The 16,817-nt window shown below is 45.8% G+C and overlaps 1 protein-coding gene across 3 annotated transcripts in view; it reads right to left on the bottom strand.

Annotated features, from left to right (window-relative positions):
• mark3b (MAP/microtubule affinity-regulating kinase 3b) overlaps positions 1-16,817 on the bottom strand; it is a 131,407-nt gene continuing 114,590 nt past the window's right edge. Inside the window, exons 15-18 of one of the 3 annotated variants that reach the window (XM_063223690.1) lie at positions 16,148-16,471; positions 12,691-12,717; positions 7,862-7,906; positions 1-3,007 (exon numbers count right to left, since the gene is read on the bottom strand). In XM_063223690.1, the coding sequence (XP_063079760.1) occupies positions 2,605-3,007; positions 7,862-7,906; positions 12,691-12,717; positions 16,148-16,471 (799 nt within the window). In that variant the 3' untranslated portion in view covers positions 1-2,604. The remainder of the gene's footprint in view (positions 3,008-7,861; positions 7,907-12,690; positions 12,718-16,147; positions 16,472-16,817) is intronic. The other 2 variants (XM_063223691.1, XM_063223692.1) reach the window with 2 other exon arrangements.

Below are 16,817 nucleotides of genomic sequence, written 5' to 3'. Positions count from 1 at the left end.
GGGCGATCACATAACCTCCTGGCGGAGGTAAATATCGGATACATATCGCCTTGAAGACCATGTATCGGGATGCACATGTATCGCAATACGTATCTTATCGTGACCCCTGTATCGGGATATGCATTGTATTGTGAGGTTGTTACCAATACCCACCCCTATACTAGTAGATATAAACATTTGCAATAATCACAGACTGAACCATCAAGCCATAAAGACAGACTCAACACAGGGTACTTTTAGAGTGTTTAATGGAGACACTGATAAACCTTAACCTGTGATGAGTTACATTAATTATGCTTCTGGCTAGTCGCCAGACTTAAAAAAAAAAAAAAAAAAAAAAAGGAAAGGAAAAAAAAAAGAAGGAAAACAAAACAAAATACATCATGATGCCGTGGGTCGCCAAACTAATGCACATTATTTACATTCCAACCTGAAATAAGACAAAAAATAAAATTGAACAGAAGCCAGTAAAACGAACAAACAAAAGATAAAAGAGGACAACAGTGCTAGAATATGATGGGGTGTCTGGAGTGAATACTGGTGGCCTGGCTGAGAGTGTGTGGCAACCTTTAAACACTTTGACCTTTAACCTTACAAAGCCAACAGTAAATACAACACCTCATTGCTGAACCCAATGACTGTATGCAGCCAATGACTGCATAGGAATGGAACTTTTGGGGTCCATTTGTATATAGTCACTGGCTGAACCCGATTCTCCACCGGGAGAGCTAGAGCAGAGGGCATCTGGCGTACGTCCATAACAAAAAAATAAAATAAAATAATTAAATACACAAGGAAGGAGAATCTTCCTAATCACTTTCTTGGTTTCATTCTCACTCGCTTTCTCTCGCGATTTCTATCGCTCTCTCTCTTTTTTTTTTGCCTATTTCTGTTTGAATTATATTATTTAACAAACGCAACACAGACTCAAAGTCATGAGACACGCTGAAAAGCACACCCCACAACCCTACACCATTGTGTGTATGCGTGTCTGGGGTGTGTGTGTGTGCGGGAGAGTGAGAGCATCTTTCGTGCTTGTATGTGCTTGAGTATGTGCGCGCGAGCGTGCATGTGTGTGCAAGCAGTCTCATCTGAAGCGTGCTACTCCTTCCAACCTACAGTGCTGGTCTGAGGTCTCTCACCATCTCTTTCTCGGTCATTCTCTGCAAAATCCCTGAATGGCTTGCATGGCGCACTCTAGAACATTCTGACTCTAGAACATTCTGACTCTAGAACATTCCCATTCTAGAACATTCCCACTCTAGAACATTGCTCATCAGCTGCTGCAGGCCAGGGGGGCGTGTCCAGGAGTGCAGTAGAGGAAGAGGTGTGGATGGAGGAGAGTGGCTGTGGCCTGGCTCTGGAACAGGGATGAGCAAGGGGAGGGACTCTTGTTAAGGGGAGTGTGTGTGTGTGTGTGTGCGTGTGTGTGTACGTGTGCGTGTACGTGTGCGTGTGCGTGTGCGTGTACGTGTGCGTGTGCGTGTACGTGTGTGTATTCATGTCTGTATGTGAGAGGGTGGTGGCAGCTTTTCCACACACATCCAGGACAATGGAGGGCTTTTATTTTGTTTCTTCCTCGGATGAGGTAGCACCACCCCCGCACCCACAGACATGTATAAGCAAAGCAGACTAAAACAAATAATAATAATTAAACAAAAGAAAAAAAAGAAACATCACACATCAGAAAAAAAGTGTGTGTATATATGTGTGTGTGTGTGTGTGTGTGTGTGTGTGTGTGTGTGCAATGGATGCCGATGTTCCACCTGCCTGAAGGCAGTTCCTCCTGGGCCAGGGTTCAAGTGGCATTGGCCAAGCTATGTGCCGATTTCATGGAAGGATGGGGGAGCTGCAAAGACGATGAAGATGTGTGGACCATGGTCAACACAGGAACGGATGCCTTTCTATTTCTCCTGGTGTGTTTGAATGTGCGTGTCTTTTTGCCCTTCCTGTTTTTGCTTGTGTGAAGCGACTGTGTGTGTGTGTGTGTGTTTTTTAGAGGTTTGGTGGTGTGGACCTGTTGTTTGGTTGCTATGGCTACAAAGTCCAACTAAAGCAGTAGTGCACGATAAAAAAAGATAACAGAAAAAAAATCTCTCATTTTTGTTTTACTATCAATGGCCGCATCAGTAATAATAATAATAATAATAATTAATAGCAACAATAATAATAACAATGGAAAGATGCGGGAAATTATTGCCTAAGGCATAAGTCTATACATTATTTTCTGGTACATATTTTTTTTGTAAGTGTTTTTTGAGTGCTATTTGCAGTATCTGCTACTTGTTTTTCGGTTTGTTCATTAACAATGTACAGGTTTGATTATGCTAGTTTTTTTCTTTGTGCCTGCAGTCCTTTACCTAGTCGATTTTCATTTTTCACATTTTTTTCCCTCTGGTATCATTTCGCATTTTGTATGTATTGTATGTCATTGTCCTTGACATTTTCCCTATCCCCCCCCCTCCCCATTATCTCCACTCACACTGTTCCCCCCCTCCCCCCCCTCAAAGATGGGCTTCCCGAGTATTGTTTGTTTGTCCTGTGGCGGCGGGTAGGCTGTTGTTGTTGTTGTTGTTGTCGTTGTTACTGAGTGGCGCAGCAGTTCTACAGCTTGAGCTCGTTGGCGATCTTGGAGGCGATGTTCTTGAAGGCGATAGAGGTTCCGGATATCCGCTTGAAGCGCACGCCGTTGAGCGAGAGGCGGGGCAGCTTGCACACCTCCATCTCCCATTGGACCAGGCTCTCGGCGTGCCCGTCGCCGTGGACGCAGAGCAGCAGGAAGCGCTCGCGCTGCTCGTAGTCGCAGCTGTTGGCGTCCAGCACCTTGCGGATCTCGCGCATCATGTCGCCCGCCTCCATGGACGAGGTGGTCTTCATGCTCCACGTGAAGCGCAGCGAGCGCGGCTTGCCGTCCTTGCCGCCACCGCCACCGTTACCAACGCCACCGCCATTACCATTACCGTTACCATTCCCCTCGCCATCCTTGGCCTCCCCCGACACGTTACGACTGGAGGGGGGAGAGAAAGAGAGGGAGAGAGAAGGGGGGCAGAGGGAGAGAGAGAAAGAGAGAGGGAATAGGGACAGGTAGGTAGGGAGAGAGAGAGAGAGAGAGAGAGAGAGAGAGAGAGAGAGAGAGAGAGAGAGAGAGAGAGAGAGAGAGAGAGAGAGACATGAACATACAGTACAGTACAGGCAATACAGTGCCAAATGGCATAGACTGATATCCACTACTCTTAACTGAAGTGCATTGAAGCCTTACCTGATTATAACACTTTAGTATGGTGTGTGGGTACCATATCAAATATTCAAGTTAATCAGCCCCCCCTTCCGGTTAAGTTGGTATGCAAGATCATAAAAGAGCTGAAAAGTTGGCAATTGGCTGAACCCCCCCCCCCCCCACCCTATCCACACACAAATAGAAACGAAAACACACCTCAAACATAACCTACAATAACCCATGGCACAGTTTTGGCGTGTTTACGTATTCACTTATCCTCATAACCTGAAATGGTAAACAAAAGCCACATGAATGTGTTGGCATGATGCAATGGTAAAGGAGTATATAGAATGGCACGTGGGTGTAAACAGTGGGCACAGTAGCCCTAAGAGAGCCAGGAGAGAGAGAGAGTGAGCATGTGACATGTGATATTGATCGGATGACTGATGATATCGTGCTGTGACAGTCACACATAGGGTGCAAGTCAAACTAGTTGCTCCAGTCCTTTCCTGCTGCTTGTGACCTTGTGATGGAAGGGTTGATGTCATTGTCATAGATTGTTTGGTAACACTTTATGTTAATGGTTCACTATTACAGTGGACCTACCACAGGTACAGTCTAATAACCAGTGCAACAATATTTAACATCATGTAATACCAGTGCAATACCATGTACCAACCCTAACCCTAGATGTAAGTACAAAATTGGTACATGGTGTTGCACATGATATTAAATATTGTTACACTGGTTATTACACTGTACCTGATAAGGTAGATCCACTGTAATAATGAACCATGAAAATGAAGTGTAACCAATTGTTTCATATTCAACATCTCGCAAAGCCACAATTCAAAGGTGGCACTTAACAATGTTTGGAAATCAGAGGCGTGCTCAGTCCCTTTAGAAAGATGAAAAAAGTATTCTTGTGGGTGCTCTTTGGTTCAAGGTTCAATGTCAAAAAGGTTGCTTGAAAAGAGAAAAAACTTTTCTTCAGCAAGGCACTCCAAAACTCCGTAGCGGCAGGTGAGCCATGCCCTGAAGAAGGCTCAACTGCCGCTACGTGTGAGCAATTTTAAAAGTCCTTAATGGACATGTCATAATAATAAAGACATTTTTAACTTTACTTTTTGGAGTGCCTCGGTGAAGAAACGTTTTTTTCTCTTTTCAAGCAACTTTTTTGTGGCGCTCTACAATCGGGATGTTGAATGAAGAAAAGTCCCTCACACGTTGCCCTGCCTAGGTTGACAGTGGGGAAACTTTATTATCGTTTTCTCAAGCGGAGGAGGGGCGCCACAGAGTCAAGTGTCCACAAGCAAAGGAAAAGGTCGGGAGGTAACTAGTTTGAGTTGCACCCACAGTGTCCATGCATGATGAGGGATGTTACTGGCACACACACACAGCCAGCAATGGCAACCAATCGTGCAGGGTGAGCAAGACTAACGCATGCAAACACACTGCACTTACACAGTGCTACAGGCAGTCTTGTCTGGATTCAATCCTCATTCACCTTTTATTTTCAGGATATCACATTTATTAGTCATTTTATTGTTTGAGGTGGACTACTACTTTCATAGACTTCATTCTGGCTCTTTCCATATATGGTACATGCTTTGAGATGACTTTGTAAGCATCATTGCACCTATGTAGCCTTTCTGTTTAGGTTCCTGTACAATAATTTGGGCTTGAGGACAACGAACACCAATCCTCCTTAGCAATGAGCTTCTATAAATGCTTAGAATTTTAAAAGTACTTTGTATGGGAAAAGGAACTAAACTGACCTGATCTGCAATCATGGTTGGCAGATCATAGAAGGTCAAAGGCCTTATATCAGGGCTACAAATGGCGGCCCTGGGGCCAGATGCGGCCCTTGGACAGTAAGGTACAGAATCGTTTTTTTGAATTTAGAGATGGTATTTAGAAAAGTATGGGCTTCATTATGCTGAAACACGACACGAGACGTTAAAATGCAGGAAATTACATCTAAGAAATGCAACATTTTCTGGGGGAGGACCCCCAGACCCTCCACTTCAATGAACTCTCCCATATTTTTTTGATTGACAGTCGGCAACCATAATACATACGTATAGCTCGGTCCCTTTACTGGGAGGAATTTGGAAAAATGGCCCTCGTTGAAATATAATTGAATACCCCTGCCTTATATGCTGTATAATCTACCCCTGCCATGGTGGACAGACCTGGACCTCGCTTGGTCAGTTACTCAGCTTGCCCACAGGGTGGCAGCAGAGAGCCAGAAAAGCTGGGGGACTAATACCAGCTCCTCTTCCTGCCTCCGTGTTTAGCTAGGCCTGATGCATCAGCTGATGCACAGTCACGATGGGCTACTTTGTCGAGATGCGCTACTTCCTGTGGCCTGACCTGTCAACAGCCCCAACCCAAAACCAAAACCAACACCGTAGGGCAGTGTTTCTTAACTAATGGGTTGGAAGGGACCCAAAAAGTGGGTCGCGGAGGGGTCCTCCGTGGGTCTCGGAGATGTAATGTATTAATTCCCCTTTTTATTTCCAATCCCAACACACAAGAGTTATTTTCCATACACCGCGCTCTTCCGTCTTGTTGGTGCGTCTCTGAAGTAATCAAGTTGTTAGGAAATGGATCGCACTCAGTTTTTTCTTCTTTCTTGTTCTTTTCTTTTTATTTATACATTGATATATCAGTCCCTGCCATGTTTAAATAAAAAGAAAAGAACAAGAAAGAAGAAAAAACTGAGTGCGATCCATTTCCTAATCCCAACACTGAGACAAGATGCATGACTGTCGTTATTAATACATGTTTCTACAAGTTGATAGACATGTAGTATGTCAGCATAAAAGGAAAATGTTGATGCAAAACATACTGTATGCTATCAAATGCATGGTTATATTTATGATAATTAGAATAAATTGTCAAAGTCCCGACAGTGTAACAAAAAATTGGGTCACAACATAGGTCTCATGTCCGTGGAAAATTGTGAGTCCAGTTAAGAACCACTGCCCTAGGGTGTTGCACTGGCTTTGTATCTCAGCTCGTTCACATCACCACAACACCGGTTTCTTTTCACGGTGTGTTAAGTGTTGAGTGGAGGAAACTAGCGTGTGCCAGCCTGGCTAGTTTTTGGCGGCCCCACAAATATGAAAATGAAATATGACAGGCATTTCCTCTCAGGAGTATGAGCGGAAGCCTTGAGGTGGAAGATGGAAGATGTCTGTCTCTCGCAGTCTCATACAACACTGCAGTCTCATACAACACTGCAGTCTCGTACAACAGTGCAGTCTCGTACAACAGTGCAGTCTCATACTCTGTGTGATTATTCTATGCCATTTGACCAGACAGCAATGTGGGACGCCGACGGCATACTGTACCCGTCACAAACACGTTTGCCTAGACATTGACCCTTCCCTAATGCACATACACGGCAATTTGGCCAAGTGTAGCGAACACCGTCATTCCTTCCCATGAGGGAGGTGAAGGCAAGCGAACAGGAGCGAGGTGAAGCGAAAACATTCTGGCAAGTTTGATATTACGCAAATGAGGATCGAATTTTGTCCAACGGTGGCCAATACGATCAACAAACGAAATGTTTCATTCTGTTTGATTCACTGCGACGACCGAATGTCCTGGAGCTGTCAGAATGGAACACTGAATTTCACCTCTCTTTGATTAGCTCATTTGCCCTGCCTGTGTCCCCGTTGGAATAACCTAACTACAGTATCAGCAAAGTCATGTTGCCGCGAGGGCGAGGGCAAGGTTTTGAGTGTGGCGGAAGTTTTAGACGCATACTCTTGGTGTCAAAATATTGCCGACTGGTCAACAGGGCAAAAAGTGATACTATGTAGGACTGAATGGGATTGCAACGATTAGTCATTTGAAAAATGGCAGAGGCAATGGTCTGGTTTCATTCACCACGTGGGATCAAAGACTGATAAAAGATGGATGACAAGATGGAGTCCAAGAACACCAGCTGTAAAATACCTTCAAAGTTACCACTATGCGTGACTACACACGCTCATTTGCCCCATTTTAGCCTGGAGACACATAAACGCTGCATTCAGGTTCCTGAGATTTTAGGGTTTTTTGCATTTTAAATGTGAATATGTTACAGCTGACTGAACCATTCTAAATGAGGGTCCTAGCTTTTAAATACAACTTATTTCATGTTTGTATGTGCTTCGGAGGCTGAGATATTTAGAATTTAGGAAAGAGGGAACCCTTTCCCAAAAAGGGCTTAGGCTAAAATGGGTTAATGGAATGATACTATCCTGTCAGATATGCCGATTAGGTAATTGGTGGAATCACCTGCGTGATACAAGTAAGGCAGGTAACACATGGTTCATACATGGTAGTAGGACATTCTGAAGGCCTGTCTTCACCCCGACCCAGTTCAAGAAGACGCTTCTGCACACCTCTGTATAGGATATTATCTCAGTGGGGTTGTCATTCAAGTGTAAAGAAATCCCGCAGACTTTAATACAACGTTTCGGCCATCCGACCTTCTTCAGGATGACCGAAACGTATTAAAGTTTGTTGGTGGACTGGACAGTGTGCAGGATTTCTTTACACTTGAATTTATCCCAACCCAAGCCAACCACACCCAGGAAAAAGCCAAGATAAAAAAGCACCCCATTGGAGCACCGTCCCCATTCTCACCTTGAACCCTCATATCTCCCATTCCTCTCAAACTCTGCCGTCCCTCTTCAAAGACGAATGAATGGCAGCAAGAGGTGGATTAGAGAAAGGGGAAAAAAAGAGAGGAAAGAGAGAGAGAAAGAAAGAGAGAAAGAAAAATAAGAACCAAATAAGAGAGAGATCATCTCCGTGACATCAACCAGACGTTATCTAAGGACCAGAGTGACAAAAGACAAATAGGCCAGTCAGTCAGCATTAACGCAGGCAAGGCAAAGAGTGGAGTGTTACGTGTTAGTTAGCTTTAGCTTGGAGGAAGAAAAGGTTATCAACTTGTCATCAACATGGCAATATACGGTACAGTAGTGCGTCCTTGTGAAGTCTGAGCATGCTTTCTTGGTAGTGGCTGGATTACAAGAAAGAAGAAGAAAAAAAAAACAAGCAAAAACTGAATACAATATAAAACAAACAAACAAACAAACAGCATTTTTCTGAAGTGCTGTGTGAAGCATTAGTGGAGAGGACTTTGATACAGTGGACTTCCTGTGAGCAAGTAAAATCACTTCCTGTTTAGAAAAAAACAACAAAACAATAGTAGCCTGTGTGGCAGGTTAGCAATCCTCCAGCAGCCGGGGTAGAAACGAAACAGTCAATGAGCAGGCTGGGTTGGTAAATATGGGTTTCCACCACAGTGGGACACTTAATAAAATGAGGTTAACAAATATGGTCAAGCAAATAGATCTGATGTGGGACAAAATAAGCAGACAGTAATGGTACAATGACATGCTGTGAAAATAGACCATGTTATAAGAAAGCCACAAAACAACCAGTACATTAAAACTAGTGTTTTAACAAACAGTGACAAACAGCAAAATACATGTGAGCAGCCTGATCTCACAGAAATCCGCAAAATGAAAGCGGATCCTTGGGTCACGAAATCTGTGGCAGTTTCACAATTTCAAATTTTGTGTAGGGGTCACAGAAGTGTTTTCTGTGATGGAATCACGGAAGTGTTTTCTCTATGTTCCCTCAGCTATATGCTGAGTCTATCATTAGAAAACTGACAAACTGGTGGTATCTTTTCCATCCAGTTGATATCAAATTTCTGATTTCTGACTATGATTTTGATACAAAGTTTCTAAATTGTTATAGCAATATAAGTTAATAGACGTCATTGGTTCAGACCAAAACAATCCCTATCCTTAACCTGTCGGGAAAGAAATGTTTGAGATTTTGATATTTCCAATTTAATTGATAGGCTACCAAATTATTGTACTAAACAAAAGAATGCTAGCAGCAGTACAAGCTGTGCCCAGACCAAAATGATCTCTAACCTGTGAGTAGGAAATGCTTTTTGAGAGAAAAAAAAAATGAAATTAGAAAAATCCTGAGAGAACAAAAGTTGGAACATACGACTGTGGGACCATGGAACACGTGAGAGCTGTGCAAATACAGAGAAAGCACTTCCATTGGCCCACCACGGAAAGCACTTCCGTTCTTCCGTCATGATATTTTGGCAAAGTCAGTAAAACTGCCACACATTTTGCGTCACAATGGTCCTTGTTCATTTCACAGAATTCTGTGCGATCAAGCTGCAATATGGCAGGCGACAACCATGCTGGACAAGAAAATAAAAAAATAAAATAAAAACCAGCTGGGTGGAAACGCATACTGTATGCGGGAGGGGTTTGGCAGATAGAAGACGTGATGAAAAAGAGGCGTTGAAAAAGGAAAGCAAAGTAAAGGCAGACTAATGGAGGTTAAAAAAGGCTGGCGAGAAGGAGACAAGGACTGTTGGGAGGCATGCTGGTACATGTCTGGAGATATATAGATAGATAGATAGATAGATAGATAGATAGATAGATAGATAGATAGATAGATAGATAGATAGATAGATGGGAATGAAAAAAGTGAAAAAAGAGACGGGAGGAGAGGAGAGAGAGATCGAGGAGAAGAGAGAGGAGAGAGACCGATGGTAAGAGAGAGGAGAGAGAGACAGTGGGGAAGAGAGAGGAGAGAGACAGTGGGGAGAGAGAGGAGAGAGGAGAGGAGAGAGAGACCGAGGGGAAGAGAGAGGAGAAAGAGACAGTGGGGAAGAGAGAGGAGAGAGACAGTGGGGAAGAGAGAGGAGAGAGACAGTGGGGAAGAGAGAGAAGAGAGAGACAGTGGGGAAGAGAGAGGAGAGAGACAGTGGGGAGAGAGAGGAGAGAGACAGTGGGGAAGAGAGGAGAAAGAGACAGTGGGGAAGAGAGAGGAGAGAGACAGTGGGGAAGAGAGAGGAGAGAGAAGGTGGAGAGGAGAGAGGAGAGACAGTGGAGAGGGGAGAGAGACAGTGGAGAGGCGAGAATAGAGAGAGACCAAGGGGAAGAGAGAGGAGAGAGAGATTGAGGGGAAGAGAGGGAGACCGAGGGGAAGACAGGACAGAGAGCGAGGGAAAGAGAGAAAAGGAGGCAAAACCTCAGGGCAGATGAACAGATGGCCCTTGAAGGCCTGAGGGTTTCAGGGTGACCAGGTGTCTAACGAGGCCAGGTGAACAAGTCTCAAGTTCTCCGTTTGTTTCAGACATGTTAAAGGGGTAGGCCACTATTTTGGGGCTTAATATAGTTAATATCGTTGGCTGGGGTTTATAAAGGCGGTTAAGTGTTTAATTTTTCATGTTAAGCGTTATCTTGCTTTAAGACAAGTTAAAAGAGGAGGTATGTAGCTAAGCTAGTGAAAGTCAATGGATCACTGTAGCATGTAGCAAAGCATCAACACGCATCAACATACTGTACACGTTGACCCTATGATGAAGGTTACACCGTCAAAACATGTCGAATAAAAGATAAAGCACTTACATGTCGGAAACAAAGACTCGTAAGACTTGAATGAACAGTTAGACATTATGACATCTATTACAGGTCAGAGTTCAATATAAACTCAAGTGCACACACGCACGCGCACACGCACGCGCACATGCACACATGGGTTGTGGTTTGAATTCCGATGCTAATCAAGGGACAGCAACTAACCAGTCATTTGGCAGCAGTTTAATAAACCTACAGTAGTACAGCGCCGAGAACTAGTAGATTTCATCGTAGAGAAGATTTAATCTTCCCTAAAAGCCAGGAATTGCACACAGAGACATTTTTTTCCCCTTGGGAGGGACTTAATTTGAGTGGAGTAGGTAGGAGACATTATCTGGACCAGAGGGAGAACAAGTAGGGAAGAAGCTTTTGGAGAAGCAGCTAACAGAAATAACACAACTTAACTACCAGCGGACGGAGAGAAGGGGCAGATTGCTCACAGTTTTGACAGTTGATTGATTGGGAGGGTCGCTCAGCCTTGGCGGGGAGTTAAAAGAGACTGGGGGGGGCGGGGCAGGTTGGCAGGTTGGCAGGTTGGCAGGGTGGGGGGTGGGCGGTTGCTAGGTTTCCAAAGCCTTTGGTACCTTGTCTCCCGTGTCGTTACGAACGAACCCCCTTGTCAATCGCCACATCTGTCGGCAGCCAAATTAAGTGCCCAGTGGGGTTGCCTGGATCGCACAAGAGTGGTAGGTGGTGTGTTAACCCCCCCAGTTTACACACATACACACATACAGAAAACGGCAACACTTTAGAATAACTACCTACGAACACCTTCATAAGCACTTTATAAATAATGAACTAGTTATCAACAAATTGTTTACAAATGTTTATAAATGGGTAAGAAATATTATGTTACCACGTCAGACACAGCACAGTCGCATCAGTCCAAGAAGTTTCTCCTCCAAAGACCAAAAGGCATTAAACCACATACAACTCACACAGTAGAAGTTGATTTCCACTCCACTGTGCAGTCGTAGTTTGGTTCTTACTCATTTACAAACATTTGTAAATGCTTTGTTAAATGTGAATTATTATTAGATGTTAATTAAGTGTTTATAAAGCTTTTTTGGGTAGTTACTCTAAAGTGTTACCCAGAAAACATATGGGGGGTGGGGGTGGGGGGCAATTGCGCCTGAAAGGTCATTGTCCTCAGGACAGATACAGATACAGTGTGACTGAAAAACTTCACTTTAATGAAGACAAACTGGGCTACTTCTCAGTGACTAGACACAATCTGACTCTCAGGAGACGCAGGTGAGTCTAAACGTCAGTCACGTTGTGCACCAAAAAAAAAAAAAACCCTCTAAAAGTATGCTGTGTGCTCCGGTCATCCCTGGGTCTAGTCACTGAGAAGTAGCCCAGTTTGTCTTCATTCTGCTGTCCTGGACTGTGAGCACCACGAGGGCTGAAGCACAGACACCCTTTCTCTAACTTCACTTTAACTTGCTCGCTAATCGAACCATTAGACTCAAACCCAGTCCACAACAAATGACTTACCTGTGGAAAGAAATGTGATGGAAAAAGTGTGAATGTTTCTGTTTTTGTTCTGTTATCAATCAATGAAAGTGATTAACTGTGATATCAGGTCAGGTGATGTGGGCAGGTGGGCTGTGCAGTGTTCTGCCCTTGTGAAAACGAAGGCATGCATGGGTGAACTGTGCGACACTGGGATCGGCTCGTCGTGGCTTGGAGAACAATGAGGTAAAGAGGACAAAGGCATGCTCAATCACACTCAGGTCAAGGCTCGGAGAGAGACAGCGCAAGAGAGAGAGAGAGAGATATACTGTATACACAAGGCTGTCAAAATATGTGATTGTGAGAGATACACGAGAGTGTCAAATGTGCGTTTGTGTCTGTGGGTGTTTTTTTTCCGCAGGCATTTCAATGCAATGGTTTTTCAGTGGTAAATGCTCACAAAAAGATAGAAAGAATAGAAAATAAGTCTTTTTGGTTAATGGCATACAAAAGGCTGGTTATGGCGATTGTTCATTCATTCGGATGTCCTACCTTTTGGTAAACCTGAATGACATGTTTCTAAAAAAAAAGGGAAAAAAGAAAAAACACAAACAAAAAAAGAAAGGCGATATCGATGGGTTAATTAAAAAAATGCTTAAACAACAGTTTAACAGAGTTGAATAGGACTTGGCCTTGGATTAATGTGTGATGTTTGAATGCACCACGTGATTCAGGCATCTGCAGGATGACGTACGTGGATTCTAATGTGATTTGATGAGGATTTAGGAAAATACAACTAGATAAGACCAACTTTATCAAGATTAAACTGTGCAACGTGCAGGCCCTGTTTTTGGAATTGTCTTCCCTGGCGTTGGCGTGGTCCTCTGTCATGAAAAAGATGAACAATAAGCTGTATCAACCAAAAATACAGTAGATGATGGGTCATATCGGTTATGGTAACGTCACCACATACTGTTACTGCAACTGTTTTCAAAGTTCCACAGTAGTGTTAGAATGATCTGCTAAGCATTCGACTGAAGCTTGACTTGTGTTTTGAAGGAACTTGTGCAAGAACTTCTTTTGTGGCTTTTACTTTTCTTGTACTTATTGTGTGCTCTTCTTTACGCAAACTTTAATTTACCGTAATTGCTGAACTGTCAGCCGCAAATGTTTTTCTCATGCTTTGAAACCTGCAGCGAATGCAATGATACAGCTAATGCACGGCATTAGCACAACTTAATGGGAGTTAGATCCAGAGCTATTGTTGTGTAAATATCCTACGTTAGAAAGAGGATACCGACGACCTACATGTACATCGGTGTGTACTTAATATTTGACTATTTTTTCTCCTGTTAAAATTATTGGGTGCAGTTTATACTCTGGGGCCCTTTAATAGTCCTCTAGAAATTACGGTAATAACTCCCTGCAAAACAAAAGTGCTCTCAAACTGCTATTTGACTATCATCCAATTAAAACCCACAGCACCTCCTGCAACTCAAAGGGTCTTAATACGGAAAGGAATAAAACAACGTGGGATGGCACAGCCAGGGGGGCGTCAAGCGACAGAAGAAAGGGGAGCGAGCCGAGGGGCTTTTGGTAAACGTGCTATCCACCTTATCCACGGTTACAAGGACGACACAATTACCATTTGGCAGTTGCCAGCGCTAAGCCATTTAGGGCCCTGTTTCTGAAAAGCTAGCCACTTAGTAGGCGGGCTATAGATAGGTTTCCCGTTAACAAACATTCACACCTTGAGGAGGGGCAAGATGCTAAGCAGCCAACCGCGTGAGGGCATTTTTTGAGTGACAGCAGTTTCCAAACAATCAGAGGTTGCAGAGGAACCCCTCTAGCTGCGCACGCAGACAGGAATGCTTGTAAATGGGAAACCTATGTAAGGGAAATTGCATTGCAAACAAATAGGTTGCTAACTTAGCAGCTGCGCTGTTGAGAAACGCACCCGAGGAGGGGAATGTGCAGCCTAACCAGTCACTAGCAGACAAGAGATGCTGTGGTAGTAAGAAATAATGTTGAGATGGCCAGGATTAGTAGGTGGGGTGGATAGTATATACCAAACTACACTATACTATTCTACCTATATACTATAACGTTTTTGTACATTTCCAGTCTGCTCCGTTCCCGTTAGGCTGCTCCCTTCTGAATGACTCAGCATTAGTAACCGCTAAGCCAAGTAGTAATGGCATTGATCGCTCCCCTTGTGACCGTGGACGCACAAGGTGTGTGACTTAGAGCTTAGAGCAGGGGTCCGAGGGAAGGGGTGCGGCGGGCTAGGATGGGGCTGCCCTCGGGCGAGTCGCGGCTGCCGTCCGGGTCAGAGAACAGGGAGTCGGGGAACCACCAAGACCAGGACTGGGAGGGCATGGGCAGGAGCAGGAAGTGCTGCTCGGGGTCGAGGGGAAAGGTGTGCGTGTTCGGGTAGTAGGTGTGCATCTGGCTGTCTGGATGCATGTGGGTGTGCTGTTGTGTGGGCGAGTGTGAGTGCTGGTGGTGGTGTGTGTGTATGGAGGCGTTGGCGCTAGTGGAGGTGGTGGAGGAGGAGGGGTGGGCGTGGGCATGGACGGCCAGGGCGCGTGCGTCTATGAGCTGGGACTTCTGTGCTGGGAGCCAGGGGGCAGCCCGGGGCATCACCCTGCAAGCATAATACAGACCAGAGAGACCAGACCACGTCCATAGGGGGTTTGGGTTGGGTTGCGCACAAGTCAACAAACGACGGCCTGCCTGCCACTTTACAGCGGGGTGTGCGTGTGTGTTTGCCCATGTGTGCGTGTGTGCGTGCATGTGTGTATGTGTGCATGTGTGCACGTGTGTGTTTGCAGGTCTGTGTGTGTGTGTGTGCGCATATGCGTGCATGTGTGCGTGTGTGGTTCTGTAAATGGCTGGGGAGAGGAGTGTGTCTGCATGAGTAAGAGAGTAAGTGCACATGTACATGTGCATGTGTGTGTATGTCCGTGCACGTCCTACCACTTGTATTACTGTAATAGAAATGGCAGTAGTAGAAATAGTTGTAGGCATTACGAGGCAATGCGTGTGGCCCTCACCTGTATGTAGTATGAGTGCATACGTACTGTATGTGTGTGAGTGTTTTGAAAGCGCTTTGAATCAACTTCATAGTCGTCACTGTGTGTACTGTATGCGTGTGTCCTCACCTGTATGCATGAGTGCCTATGTGTGTGGATGTGTGTGTCCTCACCTGTATGCATGAGTGCCTATGTGTGTGGATGTGTGTGTCCTCACCTGTATGCATGAGTGCCTATGTGTGTGTATGTGTGCGGTCCTCACCTGTATGCATGAGTGCCTATGTGTGTGCATGTGTGCGGTCCTCACCTGTATGCATGAGGGCCTATGTGTGTGTATGTGTGCGGTCCTCACCTGTATGCATGAGTGCCTATGTGTGTGCATGTGTGCGGTCCTCACCTGTATGCATGAGTGCCTATGTGTGTGTATGTGTGCGGTCCTCACCTGTATGCATGAGTGCCTATGTGTGTGGATGTGTGTGTCCTCACCTGTATGCATGAGTGCCTATGTGTGTGGATGTCTCGGTATGTCGTCCTGTTACTTTAGCAGTTATAGTAGTATTAGTACACGGTTGTGGTTGTGGGGCGGGTGTGCGGTGCGGGGGGGTTCCTCACCTGTATGTATGTGTGTGTGTATGTCTGGGTGTGTCGTCCTGTTACTTTAGCTGTTATAGTAGTAATAGTACACGGTTGTGGTTGCGGGGCGGGTGTGCGTTGCGGGTGTGCGGTCCTCACCTGTATGCATGAGTGCCTATGTGTGTGTATGCGTGTGTCCTCACCTGTATGCATGAGTGCCTATGTGTGTGGATGTGTGTGTCCTCACCTGTATGCATGAGTGCCTATGTGTGTGGATGTCTCGGTATGTCGTCCTGTTACTTTAGCTGTTATAGTAGTAATAGTACACGGTTGTGGTTGCGGGGCGGGTGTGCGTTGCGGGTGTGCGGTGTGGGGCGGGTGTGCAGTGCAGGGTTCCTCACCTGCGCGTGAGCTTCGATGTGAGCTTGGTGAAGAGGTTGGTGGAGCCGCGGCTGCGCGCCTGCGAGAGCGAGAGCGGGGTGCTGGCGTCGTGCGAGAGCGTGGGCGAGGCGGGCGGCCCGTTGTAGGTGGCCGTGCGCCGCTCGCGCTCCCGCAGCTGCCCGCCGTGGAAGGTGCTGCGGCTGGCCGTGCCGCGCGGGAAGCGCAGCCTGTCGGGAGGCGTGGCGCCGCTACCGCTACCGCCGCCGCCGCTGCTCACGCTGTGAGTGGACGCGCCCGATGCCGTCGCCCCGGGGGGCCGGTGGCCAGACACCGCCACCGAGGTACTGGAGGAGGAGAAGAGGAGAGAGGAGAGAAGAGAGGAGAGGAGAGAAGAGAAGAGAAGGGGGAGGGAGGGATGAGGAGAGAAGAGAGGGGAGGAAAGAGAAGAGAGGGGAGGAAAGAGAAGAGAAGGGGGAGGGGGGATGAGGAGAGAGGAGAGAAGAGAAGGGGGACGGGAGGGATGAGGAGAGGCAAGACAGGGAGTATGAGGAGAGAAGAAGAAGAGGGAGAGGGGAGGAAAGAGAAGACAAGGGAGATAGAGGAGAGAGGAGGAGGCAAGAGAGAGAAAAGAGAGGAGGAGACAAGAGAGAGAGAGGAGAGAGGGAGGATGGAGGAAGAGAGGAAGGAGAG

Source organism: Engraulis encrasicolus, chromosome 18 (assembly GCF_034702125.1).
Source record: "Engraulis encrasicolus isolate BLACKSEA-1 chromosome 18, IST_EnEncr_1.0, whole genome shotgun sequence".
Taxonomy (NCBI): Eukaryota; Metazoa; Chordata; class Actinopteri; order Clupeiformes; family Engraulidae; genus Engraulis; species Engraulis encrasicolus.
This window is presented reverse-complemented; position numbering and strand designations above follow the sequence as displayed.